General features: G+C 35.3%; 1 protein-coding gene across 1 annotated transcript in view; it reads left to right on the top strand.

The window, feature by feature from the left end:
• The window catches only part of LOC112150792 (contactin-associated protein-like 4), a gene marked incomplete in the record, with an annotated part of 92,739 nt that extends 85,564 nt beyond the window's left edge, over positions 1 to 7,175 (top strand). The window contains 4 exon segments of the mRNA XM_024279274.2: positions 770 to 857; positions 3,582 to 3,794; positions 4,124 to 4,195; positions 6,135 to 7,175. Coding sequence (XP_024135042.1) covers positions 770 to 857; positions 3,582 to 3,794; positions 4,124 to 4,195; positions 6,135 to 6,328 — 567 coding nt within the window.
• Positions 7,176 to 21,825: the final 14,650 nt, after the last annotated feature.

The raw sequence follows: 21,825 nt of genomic DNA on the forward strand, positions 1-21,825 counted from the left end.
TTATGCAAAGAAGTTTTTCCCAGAAATCTATGTTGTTTCATTCCCAAGAACATTTCTACCCCACAAGGTGAGATCTTACATGAAGCACCAGGTGGAGGGAGATCGTCAGTGATCTTGTATTTCTATCATTTTCATATAATTGCTCCAATAATTGATCTCTTCTCACCGAGCTGCTTGCTTATTGTTGATTGGTTCATCTCAGTCTAGTTCAGGTGAATGTTCTTGTCTCTGGTGTCCTTTGACAGCTCTTTGGTCTTGGTGGAGAGGTTGCAGTCGTGTGGACAGGTGTCTTGTTTAAGGATAACCAGTTTAAACAAGTCCAATAAATATAAATAATGAGTGGAGGATAATTTAAGTTTTTTTTAGAAGTAAAAGCTCTAATAGGAATATAACTCTTGCTTACTTTTTATCTAAATATTTATTTTCTGGCCCATTATACTAATAAACTTTAAAAATCAAAACTTATTGTGATTTCTTGGGTTCTTTTTTTAATATTCTGTTTCTCACACATGAAGTGTACGTATGAACATTTCAAATCTCATATTTTTTTAATTAAAACACTTCCAGAATCACCAATTTTTTTCTTGACTATTTATCTTACCATTTATTGTTACTTAATTTTGACACTAAAAGTTGGAGCATTCAGCTTCTTGTTTTTTGAAATGGCTTGTTGAAGGTGTCCTTGTCTCCAGCACTCAACAGCAAGGGCTCTGTCCTTGCCTCTGTTGTATCTGTTCTCAGGCTGTGTTTGAGATAATTGATCTTTCAGGTTGACCAAAACGCCGGAGAGGACTTCAACTTGACATCTGACATGGAATTCAACAGCATCAAATCACTCACTCTGGGCAGGGTGCAGGGTGAGTGAAGCTCTTTTATCTGAAAGCAGCACTCACAGAGACCCTTCAGTAACCGCACTGAAAGGTTTAGTCTTAAATCATACAACACTGACCTGAGGGCTACTACTTTTATATTCATCGTACCGCAGAAAACTAAACAGAAAACCATGAATCTTAATAAAAAACACCAACATATCAATAATAAACTTTTAAATCTTATTAAATCACTCTGGTGTTGCATTTGATGCATCATAAAGTTGTAAGGCGGTGTTTCATAATGGTGAAGTATAGTTTTGTTAAAAAAAATCCTGAGTAAAATAAGTTTGTGAGCTCAAATCTGATTTATTACAGCAGCAAAAACAAAGTTTTTCATTTTCTTTGCACAAAGACAGCTAATGAAGCCATTTAAGAAAATAAGTGAGACTTGAAGACATATGCAAATAACTATATAGAAATAACATTTGCAATCTAGTAGAACAAATGTGCTTGAACTCTGGTTTAGGTTTAATTGAGACAGCGAGGTTCACCTTCTTCCAGCGTAATTAAACGTGTTTTCTCTCAATTCTTTTACTTTAAATGTCAAAGACCTGGCACTATTACCACGATTGAAGGGGCGGAGTTTTAGGGGCGAGGCTTCAGAAAAGGACATGGTAAAAATGAAATAGCATTAAAAATAGAGAAAAGTCATTGACTAAAAACGCAAAGTTTTACTTGAAAGGTGGATTTATTTTATTGAATGCAATTTATGGTTTAAATGTAAGTTTCAAACTTTTATTCTTCAAAGCCAAATTTTTGTTTCACTCCCTCATTTAGCTGGTATAATTTAAACTCTATAATAAAATATTAAAAATTCAAATTAAGACTAATTTTTAATGAGAGAGACGCTTTTTTGTATAGAAATGTTCAGTTATGGAGGTCTTTCTTTACTTTTCCCTTTTTGTGACACAGGTCATCTTCTCACCTGGTCCAGTTGCTACCCCCATTTAGACCGAGCTTTCAGCACCAGAGCTGACATACGCTGTCACTCCTCACACGTTCTGTCGTCTATCATAGCAATTAATGGAGCAGGAAAAGAGAATGATATGCTCAGTGGAACAGAAAAGAAACATTGACCTAAAGTGAAAAATGTGTTTCAGGTCATGAAACTTAAAGGATGGGAGTCCCATTGTTATGGTTTGTCTGCATGAGGAGAAAAAAAGAACATTTTCTTGGATTTAATGTTATTTTTGTTTTCTTTTTTTGCTGTTTGCATTCACAGTTTGGCTTTATGTTTACAGTTGTAAAAAGAATGCAGTATTTGTGTTATAGAAGCCATAGACTGTTTAGTTTAAGTCTGAGTAAATCTACATTTTTTTGCATAAATGTTAAAACAAAAGTCAAAGCTTAGATGAGTGTCAATATTTAAAAAAGTATTTTTCATATGATTTTAATTAGAAATCATTCACTGTTTTCTTCTTTTGAAAATTATTGAAGATAAGTTTGTTCTCGGTAACACTTATCATATTGATTTAAACATATTTTATTATTGTTACTGTATTTTCTTTTCTTTTTTTTACAGGCTTAGCTAAATAAGCCTTTTTTACCTTTAACACCGGTGTACAGTACTGCTCTGAGAAGACATTTTCTAACGTTTTGATATTTCCTCTGCTTCAGAGGATCATGGGATATAAATGATATTTTTTTCCCCCCACTTTACATTCCATTTCAAACTCTAGGCCTAATCAGGTGGGCAGCTTGATATTTCATCTTTTCTAGCCAGGCTCTGCTGCAGTGTTAAAAGTTGCCCATCTGCTCAGTAATAACTAAGATAGCGAGCATCGCTGTGCTGCATAATCGAATTGTTCTGCACGAGTAATGCCGCTTCAATTTAGCGGTCAGCCACTTGCAGATACATATGTACAGTTACCATTATCTGCTGCAGATGCAGTGATTGCAGCTTATGTCAACAGTTATAAATAAAATATATTGCTGGTTTACTGAAATTGTTTTTGACCAGCAACTTAAATTGATTTTGTAGTTTGTATTGTTGAATGTTGTGACAATAACTTAGTAAACATTTGATTTAAATGTTTACTCTTGTGATTTTATGATTTGTAAAGTTTGTTTATTTAAAACTGTCGAGCTAAAAGCTATTTTAAAATCTATGATAATTAAAGTTCAATTAGGATTGAATTAATGTTTCAATTATTAGTCTAAAGTTTTGCTACATTTTTGCTTAGTCTACATTTGTGCTCATTTGTTTTGTTGTTAAAATTAGCTTTTTATTGGAGTGAGGGGTTGTTTAGACCTTATAAACAACATTCTATTGATTATTTTTGTCTTTATTTTTTTTTTCATTCTGTAAATGCAGCGCTGAAATGGCAGTTTAGAAAAGAAAGGAGTCATCTGTTTCTAAGACATCCTCAAACAATACATATTTGTATTGTTTTAACCCTAAAAAACTGATTTAAGAATTGCAGACCAAAAAAATTCTCAGTCATTTAAATAATTAATTAACTTAATATTTTTTTCTTTGATTATTATAGTAAGTACACTTTTGATGGAAAAAGCATATATCTGTGCACCACAAGGGGAAGTCATTCTTTTCTCTTAAAACTAAGTCAAGTCCAACTAAATCCTATTCCTAAAATGCCCAAGTTCATAAAAGGCAATTTTTTTTGGAACTTTAAATATATCTCCCTTTTGTATTTAATTGTTGTAACCTGTAGTGATTTGCTTTCCTTTGTCCGTACTGCTTGTGTTTAGAGTTTGATGGAGGGGATTCAGAGCTGGCCTCTCTCAGCTTCACGGGCTGTCTATCAAGTGTTCGATTTAACTCCATCAGTCCCCTCAAAGCTGCTCTGCTCCATCCTGACGGCCATGTTGTTATCACTGAACCATTGGAACAATCGAGTTGTGCCTCCTCCTCCTCCTCTCCGCCTGATTCCCATGCAGCAGAAACAACACAGTCTTTATCAGGTACAAAAAGCCTACTCAGCCCCTCATCCCATCCTGTTTTATAGATCATTGAACAAACATCCCATCTTTTCCCGCAGTTGAAGGCTTCTTTGTAAACTCACATTATTCCAATGGCTGTTTGTCAGCAGTTCCTTTAGGATCAATACTTTGTTAGGAAGCAAAGTGGCGGCAGAGACAAATGAGATTATTTAGCCAGCTTTCAAGAAGTTTTTAAAGGTGGAGCTGAGACCTTAACAAGCTCTGTGTGCTTCCTGATGGTTATCATGGGAAACTTCTTTTTTTAATCTTTTTTTTCAAGTCTTCCTTTGTTTTTCTTCGTTTGTCTCCAGACCTTCCTGGCTCAGTGGACCCAGGTCAGCGTTTGGTCAACGCCATCAGGACGGATTCAGCTCTGATTGGAGGTAATACTTTCACCTTATTAAGAATAATTAAATGTAGTTTGCTTATTTATTTATGCCAGACAAATAGAAAGATGACTGAGTTAACGTTGACATTTTTAACTGCTGACCTACAGTTTTCCCCAGAAGATCGCAGGTCTGTCAAGGTCCCCCACTGTCAGCTATTTGTAGTGGGCGTGGCCTCTCAGACAGATGAGTCGGGTCTATCCAAGTGCCCACGCCCCTGTTGTTCTGGTCGTGGATCTTTAAAGGGTAACCAGACACTAAAACGTTTTTTGGCTGTTGACCTCTATTAAGGGGACCTTAAAAGTGTTGTCTGTTGGTTTGACAATTTAAAATAAACTTTTTTAATTCCTGAAACTATGGTCTAAAACCCGTCTGTGTCCTGCCCCCTACAGGTTGAAACGAGGTATTACAGTTTAATCGTGCAAGTCCCAAGTCATTTCAGAAGTTCCACGTCGAGATAATAATAAAAAGATCCTTTAGTTTACCACAAGCTAACCTTACTGTCACTGTCAATCACAGATCTAGGCCCCACCCCCTTTTTTTTCCATTTTTCAAATCTGGACTGAGAGTGGAGTCGGCCTCCAACTGTCCTGTTTGGTTACCCTTTAAGACCCTTTTATCTTGATTTATTGTGAATCTTTAACATGTCTTGATTTAATTTTCTACTTTTAATCCAACATTTGAACTTGTGTGTTTCTGTCTTTTTTGTCGTGGTCTACTATGTGACTGTTTATCTTGCAGCGATTAGGATTTTTATGACTTGTGGTATTGTTAATCTGCTTTGTCTTGTTTTTTGATCATTGTGTTTACTTCTAACATCCATGTTTAAGCTTTTCATTTCTGCAAAATGTGTTCCGTCTTGTGAACATTTGGGACAAGAACCCATCAGGGCTGAAGAAAATAAAAGCTCAACTTGAGAAATCTAAAATGCAAACAGGCACAAAAACCACCATTGCAAAAACAGTGAAAATATTATAAAGAAAACAAGAAAAGAAGAAATTGAGGATGAAATTAAACAAGGTCAAACAGTACGGATCCAAACTAAGTAAAAAAAACAACATAACTACTTTAGAATTTGATGTCATTTATTCGTCCAAATTTGTCAACTAACATAGCAAAAAATCATGATTATATTATAACAAATATATGAAGTAAATACATTATTTTAGTCTTTTCTGCAACACTATCAAACCAATATATTATTAAAACCCGTCTGCCTCATTGATATGAGAATACATCAGGGCCAGTTATGAGCCAACACAGCACGTGACAAAGATTACGACAATAAACTGTGCTTTCTTTTATTTCAGTCAGATTTAAATGTATATTCCAGCTTTAAAAAAATGCTGAGAAGTCAAGAGGGGATTCCCCTGGAGTATTCTGTCACCAAACTGCAGCTAACATGGACTCTGCTGACTTCAGCAGTGATAAATGGGACAAACATCCCATCTCTCCTGTTTATTAGCCAATTACAGCTTTATTCAATTTGTAAGAATTACATTTTTGTCAAGTCTGTTTTAATAACAAAGAATAATGATATTCTTGTCTTTTTTTTGGTTGATGTTCTTGCTTGCACAGCAGGTTGAGCTGAATTAGCATCTTCCTCTGACTTCTCATCTTCAGATGTGCTTAATCTGTGCTCAGCAGAAAAGCGTCCAATGTTTCCTTTCATCTCGTAAAATTCAGATTTCCAGGTACAGAATTTGATGATGCATAACAAACTGTGGTGGCTTTGATCGTAGTAAGCAGCGACAGGAGGCTGCAGGTGTTTTGAGCTGTCACTGCACTGACCCTGAGCCAGGAAAAAAAAAGTGCTGCTGCTCTGCATGATTCTGAGCATCTGAATCACCAAAACAGCATTTGAGGGAAAAAATAGAAATGTGTTTTGGGGAGGTAGTTTGTTCATTAAATGCATCAATTTCTGTGGTGTTTACAGGTGTGATTGCAGTGGGTATTTTCGCAACTGCGTCTGCTTTGGCGATCATGGTGAGATTTCTCTGCAGCAGAAGAGAAACGTACCAGAACCGAGAGGTAAAGGCAGCACAGGGGGAAGACTGCCACGAGTTCCCGTTCAGCAGTCAAACAGACTCTCCAAGCATTCCCAGCAAAAACCAGGAGTTTTTTATTTAGTTGAAAGCTTGACTGACAGATTTATCCAAATATTTCTGAACAAAACATAACTGCTGACTTCAAATATTTATTATTACTTTCATTTTCTTTCTTTTTTTTTTGTAAATAATGTAGACTTTAAATAAAAACCTGTCAGATGTGTGTGACTACGATCCAGATTGGACATTGAAGCAGGTTTTATTTTTCAGGATGTAAATATGAAAAAATGTACAGTGAATTGTCCTTTGCAAGATTTTAAAATCAATTTAATATCTTGAAAAAATAGATAAAAGTCGAAAATTATAACTAAATATTTAGACATTTGGATTGATTGTAAAAAAATAAAATTAAAAATAAATTTCTTGAAGTAAAATGTGTAAAATGTAAGATTTCATAGCCATATGAGAACAGAATGGAAACAACTTGAGTATCAACACAGCTTCACAGTCATAAATTCATGATTTTTTTTTTCCTCCAAAGGCAATTGCAACACCTGCTGAAGGCTATGTATAAATACTAAATGGCAATTTCTCTCAGACTACATCTGCCCTTTCTTACCAGGCTTGTCAGATAACTTGTAATGCTACACCATGTTCTTTTTCCTCTGTATTTTACATATTGTAATGAAAATAAAATGATTTACACTGAGTCATTCTTTTTTTTGCTCAAGGACTGATCTGTCTCTATGTAGTTTGATAAATTCAAACTCTGAAAACTTTCAATTGTGGGAAATATGTTGATAAGAGCTGTAACAAAATCATTCTAAAACACTTTTCCACATGTTTTTTTCTCATTTTCTTCATCTTCATGTAATTGTTTTATTGTAAACTCTTTAACACCGGACCTTTAGCTCCAGCACTGACATTCTTTCAATTACCGTAAATGTTCAAGCAGATTTTTTAGCAGAGAAAAGCAGCTTTGAGCTGATATGCAACATTTTACGTTATGTGTTGTTTTAGACTGTCTATGGTTGTACAAAGCCGATATACAAAGCTGTTTTCTACTCGGCAGATCAGCAGATTCTTGTTGATTTCGTATGCTATGTCAAGGAGCATGTGTTGTTTAGGTTATTTCATCAGTGTTATACCAGAATAGTTTATTACAGCTTCACAACTGACGTAAATGCCTAGTTATTGAGATGTTTGTGCAACCACATGGGATGTGTATTTTTTTTTTTTTTTTTAGGATAGATCCTGTCGACAGAGGTTCATAGCTTGAGTTTAACTCAACATGTGACTGTTGGACTTGATCTAGACATATCTGAACTGTGGATCAAGCTGGCTTCATACTTTTGTCTGAGAATGTTTTTGTGAATGATTGAAGATGCCGAGTGCTGCAGGCTCTCATAAAAAAGTGAGATGTTTACCAGTAAAACTGCATAATGAGATCTTGGCACGGACCAATATATTGTCTGAGCTGATTGCCTCAGCATCTGTGGTAGTTTACTTTACCAGCTTACTGTAAGCCTAAAAAGTTTTTAATTCAATATTTACAAGAAAAAAAACATGGCTCATATGATGGGATCAGATTAGATTTCTTTAGAAAGAATTCTTCCTCTTATAAGGACAAGATTTCATCTTTTCTGATCATAACTCTGCATTGTCTTGAGAATTATCTAAGCAGTAATGATCCTTTATCTTATTGTGTTAGGCATAAATTAGTTTTTCTTCAAAAATCATCAAAAGTTTTTGTTTTAATTCAAATGCCGCGGAGTATAAGTTTATGCTACACCAACACAAAATGTTTTGTGAGGGTAGAAGTTGCGTGGTTTTAATTTTTTTAATCTTAAAAAGTACTTTAAAGGTTCAAATTCATTTATATTCCATTTATTTGATAAACACTTCAGAGCTGAAGTTTTCCCAGATGGACACGAGAAAAGCAAGAAATGTCAAAATAAGTTAATTTCCCTTCATTTGTCATGATTTGGTTCAGTCCAGATCATTCCACAAAGACCAGATTTTCCTAATGAAGTTTTTAAAGCTTGCATAGGCAAGTTCTTTGTGTAATCCTCATGTACTAAAGTTGTTCTGGTCAAAGGAAAAGATTGCATTAATCATCTAAATCATAAATGTCATAAATGTTTCTTCAAGTCAATTCTGTGATCTGAAAATGCTTTTTCCAATTGTATCAGTAAATAATTAAACAATACTCATGCAAAGGTAAAAAATGTATTTTTTGCAAAAGACAATGAAATTGCGGTCATTTGAGTATAAACAGGTTAAAAAATATTTTCCAGAATGAGTTTAAATGGAAAAAAGCTAAAATAAATATTGATAAATGCCAAAAAGAAAATACAAAGAAAAAAAGCTAACTGTTTAGGGGACAGTAGAGCATTTTAAAATAATGATCTCTGGTTTATTTATTTGCAATTTGATATGACATGAACAGTATTTTTTCTTTGACAATACATTTAGATTAGTAAAAATGTGCAGTTTTAAAATTTTATTAAAATCTGAGATGTGGTAAATTTGTCACATCAAAAGTCTCACGATTGATCAATGCACCAACAATGACCACTGCACACTGCAGTTAAACTGTAAATATTATGCATAAATGAAAGCGTTTTTGCCGATCACCACGAGCTCAGAGGAGAAAGTGTGTGTTTGCGCCAGCCTGGGGGCAGTCTTTGCAGCACAAACGGTTCCTGGTAGAGGCTGCTGTCACTTGTCTACATCACATTGTGAGAACCTGGGAGGGGCTGGTGCACTGATTTTTACTGGAATGCTCAGAGATTTGTGAATGGATCTAAATACAGCTTTGGGGTTGATTTTCATGAGGAATTAACCCTTTAATACACTTAAAAACAAAAAAAAGTTGATTTGTATGATATAAACTGTATAAATGTTTTACCTTCTTTTGTTTTTACCAAATTACGTAAGACAGATAAAAAATGAAATTCATTTGTGTCCAAAATTATGAACAATTTTGTTCAGGTACTTTTCAATATCAAATAAGGTAGGACTATCAATGTGACTACTTGCATTATTTCTTAAAATGTTTAAAAAATGTTTTTCCTGATATTTTCCCATAGAATTCATGCAATTACATTTTTTACCCAAACTATTTTTAGTTCTGGTCCCCTCAGGGACAAACTAGAAGCAATATTTGTCCAATCTCTTTTGCTTTGACATATGAAGACAAGGGTTAATGGAAGAATGCTTTTCTGGTAGGGGGGTTCAAAGAAAAAAAAGGAGGAGCTGGCTGGAGGTCAGATGTCCAGATGACTTTCTGCAGAGTGGTCTAAGTTTGGGGCCAGAGGTCAAGCTGAACCGTGGGCCCAAAGAAAAAACAGCTGAGTGTGGATGCGGCGTGAGTAAAGAGGAGGCTGATTGAATTCAGAGCCAAAGGCAAAGCATGGAAAACATCTCACAGTTTGAGTTTAGGCCTGGAGAGAAGAAGGGGCTGTATTCAGGTCAGGATCTGGAGCTGGAGTTTGTGTGATACCAAAGCAGGACTGAAAGTGAGCTGTCAAGACTGTCAGGGTGATTTTATTTTTTTGCAAAGGTGTAATACACACAGGTGAGCTTCAAGAGTTCCAAAAAAACATATTTTTTAAAGGATAAAAGTATATTTTTGTCACAAATGTAATTTATTTGCATTTAAACTTAAGTTTAAACAGAAAAAATGAACATAAACATTCAGTAAAAAATACTATTGTTGCTTGTTTAAAAAACAGATTATTATCAAACCTCTTCCAGAGAAGGTCACCCCGGCACTGATGGGGGATCATTCTAGTCGGGATTACATGCTTGTGGTCCTGTGGAACAGAGTGTTCATCTTAACGATTGAGTTTAAATAGATTAACACAATTCCAGATAAGACTGTGCAGCGCAGCAGAGAAGACTTCAGATGAGCCGCAGATAGTCGTGAGAGACTGATGACTTGTGGAGTTACGCGAGACATAAAATGCTTCAGTTTCATTCTAGGACTGGAGTCTGAATCCACTTCAGCCACTAGATTCTCAAGCAATTTTTCTGCTTTGGCAGATTTATTTCATAAGTTATTTTTTGTTTTTTGTTATGGCTTCTATTATTGTATTGAACAACTCAGAGCTTTCCATGGTTGTTGCAATCTATGGATTGCAAAAAAATAAATAAAATTAAATCTCAGATTTTGTGTGTGGAAACATTTTAAGTCAAAATCTGGATTATGGTGTAATTTAATTATAGAAAAGATAGATAAATGTCAATAAGGAGAGATCTTGAAATTCTGATTGAAAGATTTAACAGTGAAACAGTAATATATAAGCATGAAATAGTCTGTGGCGGTTAGGATCTGGGCTGAAGACATCTTGCATGCTTAGGATGACCTTAGACCAGGGGTGTCAAACTCTATTGCACACCGGGGCCAAAATCCAAAACACACCTGAGGTCGAGGGCCGAACAAGATAAACATTTATTGAACTCTCTAAAACTAGATTTTCAAAACTTTAAAAAAGAAACGTTTAAACATTACTATGAATAAAAAACAGGAATATTTGACACATTTGCTTAAGACCATGTGAGGAAACCCCAGAGCCTAGATGCTGATGGTGGTTCAGGTCAGACTGAACCAAGAGGAGAAAGGGGCAGAATGCGGATAAACAAACTTAAAAGCAGGAATTTGATTGTGATTGGCTGTAAAGAAAGTCAGCACTTTAGCCATTGGTTCACAGTGAAGACTAATTGATGAGTGGAGTGAAGAATCAGCAACCTGGTGTACCTGAAGGTGACGTAGATCTTCCTTATTGAAGTTGTGCTAAAGCTTCACTTCTGCAAATGTTGCAACTGCAGTTTTTTAGGTTGTTTACTGAGCACTTTCTAAATGTCAGAAGCTTCCGAAAAGAGGAATCATAAATTGAAGCAACAGATACATCCCAGAAGTTCATCATTATTATGAACACCAAAGCAGACAAAAATATCCAACCACAGTCCTTAGGATCCCTTTCTGACTGGAGAGAGAATATGGCCGGATTCTGAGGATAATCCACTGAGATGTTAGAAAAGCTGCTAGGACCAGATTTATTTAGTCAAAAACTAAGCCGTATTTATAAACATGATACCTGAAATGGTGACAGACCGGGCTGACTGATGGCAAACAAAGAAACAAATGAGCAGGCATGCTCCCAGACAGAGGGAAAAATGTACATGCACATGGAGTCATAAATAAACACGGAAAGACGTAGCGTTCTCTGAGATGTACGCTGCTGTCACGACTGCAGACATGGCCTTTAAACCCACTGCCTGCAAGAGTAATGGCTGGGATTACTGGACTTCCTTTATGCGCAACACATTCATCGCTTTTCCTCTGTGGGAAGCAAAATATTCTGTCACCATAAAGTAAAAGTAAGAGAAATATTATATGTCTGTTAGTTTTTAAATCCATTTCTAAAACTGTGATTTTTAAACAAATATTTGTTTTCTTTGATTTTATTGAAACTCGGATCTACACTGAATAATTTGAACAATAAAATCAAAGTGATTGCATTACTTAAAGCTTGGCTTGCTGGTCTTTAACCTCAGGTTGAGCACCATTCGGCTCATGCTTTCATGGCTTGAGAAGTTTCTTGACAAAGTGTCACTTTTGCAAAAATCGATACAGGAAAGCAAGAAGAGCACATGCTGAACAAACTGCAGCTCTTGATTCTGTGACAAAAGGGAGACTGCAGAAGCTGAGTTTCCACTTCCATTGCAGTTTTAATAACAGCGGGAAACTCAGTCTGGGGAACAAAAAGATATATATATAACACATGGTCCACAGCAGGTGGCTGCCATCTAATCTTCCAACAGTGTTCCCTGTTGAGATACGAGTCAAGTCTTCATTTGTGGTTTGTTCTATGGTGCAGAGGTGAAACTATCGAATCAAATTGTAGTGTGTAGCACAGAATACCAGTCATCAAAATAGTTTTGAAAGAACAATCATTTGGTAGCAACAAACTTTAAACTTTTGTTATTTTAATTCCTGTAAGTCATCATTATCATATTGGTCAATTTTAATGACATCACTATTTATAGATGATATTTAAAAAAAAATAAGTTACAGAACATAAACACAAGAGATACGCAGCAGGACGAGAAAAGTGCAGATAAATATAAGTGATAAACTGTAAAAAAGAAAAATTGTTCACAAAGAGGTTGCAAGAATGTAAGAAATGAAACACAATAAATGTAATAACTGCACAAAATGATATATATTCTGTATTTGTTCCATTCCTGTGGAGAGAAAATAGTCTCATCTGATTTGTGTGTGCGTTATTCCTGATTTATAATTGTGTCTGCCTATGTGTGTGTAACTTTGGACTTGTGTGTGCTTAATTCTTGATTTGTAACTCATGCAATACATTTTGTGCGTAACTTTGTGTACTTGCAATTTTACAATATATAATTTAAACACATATACTCTAAATTACAACAGCTTAAAACTAACTACACATACAAATCTTTGAAAAGTACACACCTATCACCTGATACACACACAAGACTGCATTTACACGTAATGTGATGTGAGACTCTTTTCACGTCTCTAAGATTAGTGTGTAAGTGATGCGTTTAAATGCTGCTAGAATGCTGGGTCATCAGAGTTTTAAAAATACTTATTTAGAGTTTTTCTTTTTATATTAATTCTCTTTATTTTATATCTGTTTAAGGAAATTTGAATATATCAACTTTTCACCAGATATTATTTACAATCTAAGTTTTAACATGGAGATGCTCATTCTGCTTTTATTTTTTCTCATCTTGATTAATACAACTCCATCTCGTAAAAAAATCTCTAGAACGGCTTCAGGATGTCCAAAACTATTTATAGTTAACTAAATCCTCCAAGTATTCACACGTCACCCCCGTTGTTCATCCAGCTGCACTGGCTCTCCATCCATTTCAGAGTGCAGTTCAAAATTCTGGTTTTAACTTAGAGATTTTAATAACCAAGCACCGGCCTACATAAAGGACCTCGTGCAGCCGTACACTCCCAGCAGCCTTTGCAGCAGTGGCTCCATCCCTCTGAAACTCCCTTCCTCTCAGCCTCAGATCTGTAGACTCAGTGTTTTCTTTTAAAATGCAGCTAAAAACACATCTTTTTAAAATTGCTTTTTCTTAATTCTGTTTTCATATTCTGTGCTTTATTTAGTATTTTACTCTATTTTACTGTGAAGCACTTTGTGATTGTGATCTCGAAAGGTGCTATATAAATAAAGATTATTATTATATTATTATTCAAAGTGGGCTGCACGGTGGCGCAGTGGTTAAGGCCCCGGTTCGAATCCCGGCTGGGACCTTTCTGTGTGGAGTTTGCATGTTCTCCCCGTGCATGCGTGGGTTTTCACCGGGGACTCCGGCTTCCTCCCACCGTCCAAAAACATGCTTCATAGGTTAATTGGTGACTCTAAATTGCCCCTAGGTATGAATGTGTGTGTGACTGGGTGTGTGATTGAGGCCCTGCGACAGACTGGCGACCTGTCCAGGGTGTACCCCGCCTTCGCCCTTCAGTAGCCGGGATAGGCTCCGGCGCCCCGCGACCCCGAAAGGGAAAAAGCGGTCAAGAAAATGGATGGATGGATGGATTATTCAAAGTTGCTGATAAGAAAACTCTGATGACCCAGCAGTCTAGCAGCATTTAAACGCTTCACTTACACACAAATCTTGGAGACTTGAAAAGATTCCCACATCAGATTTGTGCCTAAATTCAGTTTCGTGTGTGTATCAGGTGATTTGTGCATACTTTTTAAAGATATGCAATTAGTGTTAAGCTGCTGTAACTTTGTGTAAATTGTTAATTACATTTTTTGCACATTTGAATACACAATTGCAAATACACACAAAATCTATTGTATGAATTAAAAAAACAAGAATTACGCTTGCACAAATTGAATTAAACTATATTCTGTCCATATATATATATATTTTTAAATCCAACTCAAGAAGCTACAGATCAACTGATACAACTTGCGAAAAAAATAACTGATGGGGCTGGAGGGGTCATTTGTGACAGGGGCAGCATCAGCTGTGGTGTCCTGCATGCATAATTAGAGGATGATGCTCATTTAAATTGCAATATTTCAACAAGTCCCCCAAGGATAAAGTTATTGTTTTTATAAATGGCTGTGAGCTCAGAGACATTCCTTAATGCTACATGGGCATTTTCTGTACCCTATGACCTGTCCCGCAGCATTTATAGAACACTTCTGCGTGGCATCAGGGCCAAAAGGAACTAGCTGATTGATAAGTCTGAAGGGCATCTGAACATCTAAACTAATTATGATTAATGCCTCAGAGTCAGGCGGATCACAAACTGCAGATGCGTGAAATTAGTTTTAATTACTTAGTTTGTGCAGTTGAGCTGTTTTTGTTTTGTTTTGTTCTGATGGAAACTGACTGAGCCACTGTGAGACCAACATAACAGTGTAACAAGTAAAACATACTTTATGTTGATAAGATCTGGACACAGAAAACAAGTGATTTTGAAACATCAAATACAGTCTAAAAATGTCTGTGAGGGCTGAAGAACACTTTGTCTCAATGTTTCAGTCAAACCTTCTAAAGTGCACAGAAACCAAACTCCCTCTGCTGGTTTTTATAAGTGGTAAAAAAATAAAAAATGTCCCTCAGTGTGGTTGTCTATCTTTTAACAGCTCCAGCTTTTAGTCACGCTTGCTGGTGTGAACATGATAAATACTCCTTTAAGCCGCATTAAGCTGCATTATTTCATGCTTCTTGACTCAAAGTTGCATACATCACACTTAATGGAGTCATAGAATCCCATGCAATATTCATGAGCTCCTCTCGCTTTCAGACAGTCTTATCAAAACACAACAAGCAACTTCTCTCAACTTTTTACACATTTGGCTTCTGTGCATGAAAGTTTTACTGATCCAAAACCTAAAACTGGCAATCCAACTATAAAGACCTTATGTCCTCAAGTCAATATGATTTATGTCAAGTTGAAAACATTTAATTGCAGATTTATGTTGCTCCTGTAACTGTTTATCATGGAGGTTTAGACTCTTTTCTAAATATGACTTAATGCATCACAGTGGGGTCACTCTGTAATTGCTCTGATTATATATCATGCATGAGAAGCTGTTTTAACAGCTTATAACTGTTTGTACATTTACCATGCATTTCATATAATTTTATTTTAATTCTGAGCATGAGATCTGTTCTATTTTCCTCTAAAGTATACACATCGTGCATACCCTGAATCTTACACAACCCAATACATTTTAGTCTCCAGAATTGATGCCATCCTCTGTGAGAGTTATTACGAACCTATTTTCAGGAGGTTATGGCTTATTGTTTCTGGAGAAGAAAGGTGCATTTTCAGATGAGGTTTACCATTGTGCTTCATGTACTGAAGGCATTGAAGAAATGCAGCTGTAACAAGAGTAATTTAGGGAGATGGGGAACACATTCTTGGTTAATGTTTTGGAATAAAAGCTTCAAGGCAACAGCTTGGACCATTTGCGAAATTATTCTGTGGAGTTATGGAGAGCCATGGAAGTTGAAGGCCTTCCTTTGTGAGAATTATTGTAGTGCTACATCAGGTGAAGTTAGTGTCAGGTGAGTGAGTTTCGGGGGTTACATTAGTGCCTTTGTTTGTGTAGTTAAAAAGGTACTATGTTTGGATTTTACTAGATAAATTTTGTTGTAGAAGGCCACCGGTTGTGCTCCATTTCTGTGAGCATGTTTTAACACATTAAACTCCTATGAAGATGGTGTTTTCGGTGTCTAAACATGTTCTTGTAACATTTTCTCATGATGGAGGACATATATAAAGAAAATTAAGATTAAAACTACATTTCTGAGTATTGCTATGTTGAAATGGTGGTAAATCAGGAGCAGACAAAACAAAAGTCGTTTGAAAAAGCGTGTAGTTGTTACAATCGGCCACAAGCTTTCTGCTCCTCTCCATGCTGATGGATCCACTTGCAGACAAATAGATTCATTGTTTTCCTCGTCTGAGCTGGCACAGATGGATAACTGTTATCTTAGGGTTGTTAGGGGCTGTAAGCTAGTGGGAGAGAGTAAAAACAGAGGGATCATGGGATATCAGTCCAGGCTTACCCTACAGTAGTCCCGCCCACAACTTAAAGGTAAATTTCTAATAATGAACCGCTCTACAGAAACTATTTCCTAGAAAACAATAAAAGCTTTATGATTTTGCCTAAAAATGGCATTACCATAATTAAAAGATCACTAGGGAAAGCTTTTACAATTTGTAAAAACATGGTTGGAGTGGCACCTCAAAGCTGTGAAGAGACTGTGTTGAAAAAAATAAACACTTTTCTTGTTCAAATTTATAACACTATCAAGGATTTAAGGATTCTTTGTTGTCATTTCACCACAGGATGAAATGAAATTTGTGTCTCTAGGCCAACCAATTTTAGAGCAAAAATGTAATGAAAATATGAAAAAAACAAAACGAATACCAAAATGATACACAAAGTAGCTTCTACTGAATACATAAATATTAAAATATAATGCATTTGTTACAACATCTTCTCTTTTATGAACCCAGAGTTTAAATCTCTCTGAGTGCAGGTCTTTCTACAAGAGAATACACCATATGTACAGTGCAATGTTACAGATTCAACTTTATTTGGAGAAGTTCTGCCCTTCAGCTTGTTGGGCAGGCAGACAGAAAGATGAGAGGATGTTTTACTGGAGATCACGTGAAAGGTGAGATGCAAAATGAAAATACCTTTGCACCTTGAAGTATAAAAGTAAACTTGAAGAAATCTGTGCTTGTGTGTGATATTTGTAAGAAGTTTCAACACCAGAAGTAACTTGTGCCAGGTGGCTGTCTTGTTATTATGTGCATATTTTACTTTTTAAAAGGTAATTTTGCCTGCTGATTCTCTCTTCAGTTCGCCCTGATATCCTTTTTGCTCTGCAAACAGCACTTTTTTAAAGCATTCAACTTCTCGTTTTTTTTTTCCCATCCAAGCTGGACTTGAAAGCTTACCTGGACTGTGCACATGGACTCTCACTCTGAAATTAAAGTGGATTTTCTTGTATCCACTTTTTAACCTCCCTCTCCTACAACAATTTCTTATCTGCAGGATTATTCAGCCACTGAACGTCTAAATAGACTCAACACCAAAATGTAGTGCAACAAACTTCCCCCGCTCATGCACGGTCCTGCAGATACCGGCACTCTGTGGTGTTTGTTGTGTTGAGTAGCAATAGCCAAGAAACACTCATTCGGTTTAGTGTTTAAACTTTTTTCGGGGCATGCGCCAAAGAAAATTCTGGTGAGGAATCTGCACGATCCTGAACATATCAAAGAATGGTGCAAGCAGGTGAGACTGCTGCAGAAAGGGAGCAGAATATTTTCTGGTGTAAAAAGTGAGTGACAAATTAAAAGAACTGATTTCTAGAATCTTTTTAGGAAGGCAGTCGTTTAATGATGTCTGGGTGAACATTATTAAACTTTTTATCTTTATCTTAAAAATTGAAGGATTTAATTATTTTTACACTCTTTTTTTTAATCTTTATTTAAGAAAAAAAATCATTTGGGTAAGATTTTCTGCTTGTTTTCCCATTTCCAAATTAATTATGCAACTTTTTATATATTTGTAATTTTTACAACTTGGGTTTTTCCATATTTGGATAATTATGAATCTAGAACCTGTCATAGTAAGAAAGAAAACCACAGTTCTTTATAACAAACTCAAAAAAAAGAAGTTACAAATATTACTGACAGTTCTTAGTGACACCACTGTCAAGAAGCAGACCAGAAATCACACAAATGAGCCGATGCTGAGACATCTCTCTAAATGCTGAGCCAATTATCTAAAGTGCTGGCAGCTGTGGCAGCTCCACAAGAGAACCAGAGGAAAAGGGGGAGGAACCCAGGAGAGCCACAGCCAGCCAGCACAAAAAACCAAAGAACTAAATGAAGAAAAACATCAATTAGGGCCCAAACCACAACAAAGCCATATTTTGAAAAATACTTTTGGATATATCAGACATTTATTATTTTCGTTATCATTTCTGTCATTTCTAAAGCAAAGTTTTTGTCATTACCTCTGATTTTTGTTTTATTTTTTAAAAACTTGTGAGTACTTTGAAATTTTACCAATAAATTGCCTTTTCCAGAAAAAAACCCAATTAGTTCATTTTCAAAAAATTAAAACAAAAAGATTATTAATGCTGTGGTAGGAACTGCTCTGTTTGGATTAAAATTAAACAAATGTCCAAGAAAGAGTCAATAAAGTTTCAAAAGGGCTTCACTTTTGACCATTGATAGCTTTAAAGGACAAACTTAAAGAAAAAAACATCTTGACAGAAGAGTTGGACAAGGTTCAGCATTGTAAAATATAAAAAAGTAGAGCTACTTCAGTCAAAATCAAGAATGCAGAGAGTGTGAAAGTAGAGAAAAATGAAAGAGACGCTTAATACTCGATAGTTATAGGCTTACGAGACATAATGCCCTTTCTCATTTCTTGTAGCTCTACAGCTAAAATGCATCTGCAGTATTTAGAATTATACATACAAAATTAAAAAAAGGAAAAAAAAAAACGATGATGTCAAGAAATTTTCATTTTGGGGTCAGCCAGGGTAAGCATATCCTCATGACCAGAGAATAAAATGCTTCCATTTTTAAATCTACCAAAGACTACAATTTGCAAAGCCCCGCCCCTTCCCCTTTGTTATTACTAAAAAGCCCCAAATTTCATCTGTAGATACCAAAATGACTTAATTCCGTGTTATGCAGTGGTTTGGAGATATTCAGGTTTAGAAATGTACTTTACAGAGGTCAAATTGGCTTTGTTGGTAAACTTTTTTCTCCCATCCTTTTTAAGAATTAATTTTTGATCAGACAAAAATTTCTACCCCAGAGTTTTAATATAAAAAAAACTTTTCAGTAGAAAAAATACATTGACTTTTTACATAGTTTAATGTGTCATTTTTAAATGAAATTGAATGATTTGTAAACAAAATAAATTAATCTTAACTTTTTAAGTCCTACCAAATTTTTAACAGACTTGCCACTTCTGTTGAATCAGGATATCGTTAACTTTTGACATTCCAAGGCTTTTCATTACCATCACTGAACAGAAATAAACCAAAAGCAAAGAGAAACCTTCACAGTGGAGCTGGTAAAATAATTAACATTTGCTCCAGAGAAACTGATAGGCAAGAAAGCAGAAGGGTTCAGAAAAAAGAAACTGCAGATAATTGAAAAAAAAGAAAACAAAATCATAATTTGACAGCCACTCCTTTAAATACTCAGCATGGATCTGTTTGTTTCTATTGATGTTTCACCAGTGTCTTTTAAAGATGACATTGTTTGTTATGAGCAAGCCAAGCTGAATTAAAAAATAAATAAATAAAACTGGGGTAATTATCAAAGTCTGAGATTTGCTGACATCAGGGGTTCAGAATGGATTTTGGAAGAAATGTGCCAAATCAAAGCAACGTCATTACAGGGGGTGAGGAAAATAACTGCAAAGTCGAAAGTTAAAACACAGAACATTTGCATTTTAATCTTTAGACCCTGTTTGCCCCAAATATTTAACTTTACTTATTCTGGTTTTGCTAATCCTCTGTTTTCTGCTTGAGCAAAATGAAACAGAAAGTCGGCCTCTAATTTAGTAAAGTATATTAACTTTGAATGGGAAAAAAAAATAAAAATAATGTATTGTCAATTTCTCAAGCGCCACCGCAAAAAATGAATGTGCCAGTTTAATTTCACTGTTCATCTGACAGAGAAACAAGAACAAGGAGAAAAAAAACAGGACATTTTTGTAAAATTCACAAAAGACATTGCATAGAGCCGAACATTTAACAGTTAATGTAATTATTATTAAAGGGATGTTGATTGGTGTTCATACACAATGCAATCAACAGAAGTGTCTCTCCCAAATGATTTGACACAACAGACGTTAGAGCACACGAAGTATATCTAAAGGAACAATTATTTTACCAGTTTCCTCAATACAAATAGAAAAATGGGCTCAGTCTGCTTCTAAAAATGAGATGACACAATCGAGAATCAGATGCATAAATCTAAAAACGCAACGTAACGCTCTCTATGGTGAAGAAGTTGGATTACAGTTTGATGCACTGATGACTTTATTCTTATTCTTTGTCCACAAAGTTACCGTCAAACTAACGCACAAAGAAATAACTTAAATACAAATTTCGACAGAAATTATATGAACAAAAAAGGAAAACACGTACCTCGCTGGCCTCATTCACAAAAAATGAAAGCAAGAAAACTTAAAATAAGAGTTATACAAACAAATGAATTATAAATACTAACACTTTCGTCGTGGCACTTAAACTACCTAATAAAAACAGGTTAATATGTTCGGTAAAACCTAGAACAACGGGATAGTTTGAGCTTCAGGCTCTGTGAAAAAAGAAAACAAGACTGAACACATTTTAAAATCATTAATTAAAGTTTTGGGATCCATAAACCATTCAGTGAATCTGGTTGATTATTCAAATCAGATTTTTTTGTCAAAAAAAAAGCTAACTGAGCAAAACAACACAGACCACAGGCCCCTGAAACATGCTGTTAAATGCTGTTTTGTAATGATTTATAGTGAAAAAAAATAAAAAGATGATATCACATTACAGATGGTTTGTTACAATGCATGAGTTATTAAACATAAACGGAGTAGGATTTGACTAAAGATTTTACAGAAATGTTTTACACTAGTTTGTGTAAAACACAACATACACTCACCAACCACTTTATTATTTCTGGAGTAAAAGTTGCACTTTTGGGAGAGAAGTCTGACGTTCCAGAACAAATCCGCCAAGCCCAACGTTGCTAAAAATAAATAATTAAAGACAGTAATAATATTATTTTGATCTGTATAAGAAAAATATGAAAGTTTGAGAGGAAAATTATCAGATTCTCTTCCATGTTTGTTTTGGACGACACTTCTTCTGTCAGTAACAAATACTGATAATCAGATGCAGCGCCCTCTAGCGATTGTTAGAGGAAATTACCGATAAAGGACAACAGGTGTTTGCTGGAGAAATAATAAACATATGAGGCTATTTATGTCAGAAAACAAGAAAAAAAATTAATCACACTCCTATGAAAAAAACTTCGACTTTTGTCTGGGAAATACAGTAGATACACCCACTTTTTAAAACAAATGTTTAATCAGCTCATCATATGGCAGCAAGGTGTACTAAATAAAGTAGTCGGTAAGTGTTTATTACTTTAATACTTAAAATGATGAGTAACTACCAACATGGCTTTGCAATATACATTGAGCTAGTGTGGGCCAAACTCATAAATAGTGCATCAGCCCAGGTGGCTCAGAGCTTCTAAACACAGCTACCATCCACACAGATGGAGCCAAGAGGAAAGCCAAAGACTCACAAAGGAATTAAAAATGTATCTTTTTACGAGATAGTTTATTGGAAACTGATTTATATGCATTTCATTATTTACATAATTTAACAGGCAACATTCGGTTTCATTTACTCTGAAATCAGACGAAGGGGAATTTAATTCTAGCCCTCCTAGGACTTTTACCAGCCAGGTAAAATCTGTGCTTCATCTCAACTTTT

The sequence above is a fragment of the Oryzias melastigma genome, linkage group LG4, assembly GCF_002922805.2.
Source record: "Oryzias melastigma strain HK-1 linkage group LG4, ASM292280v2, whole genome shotgun sequence".
In the NCBI taxonomy this organism is placed as follows: domain Eukaryota; kingdom Metazoa; phylum Chordata; class Actinopteri; order Beloniformes; family Adrianichthyidae; genus Oryzias; species Oryzias melastigma.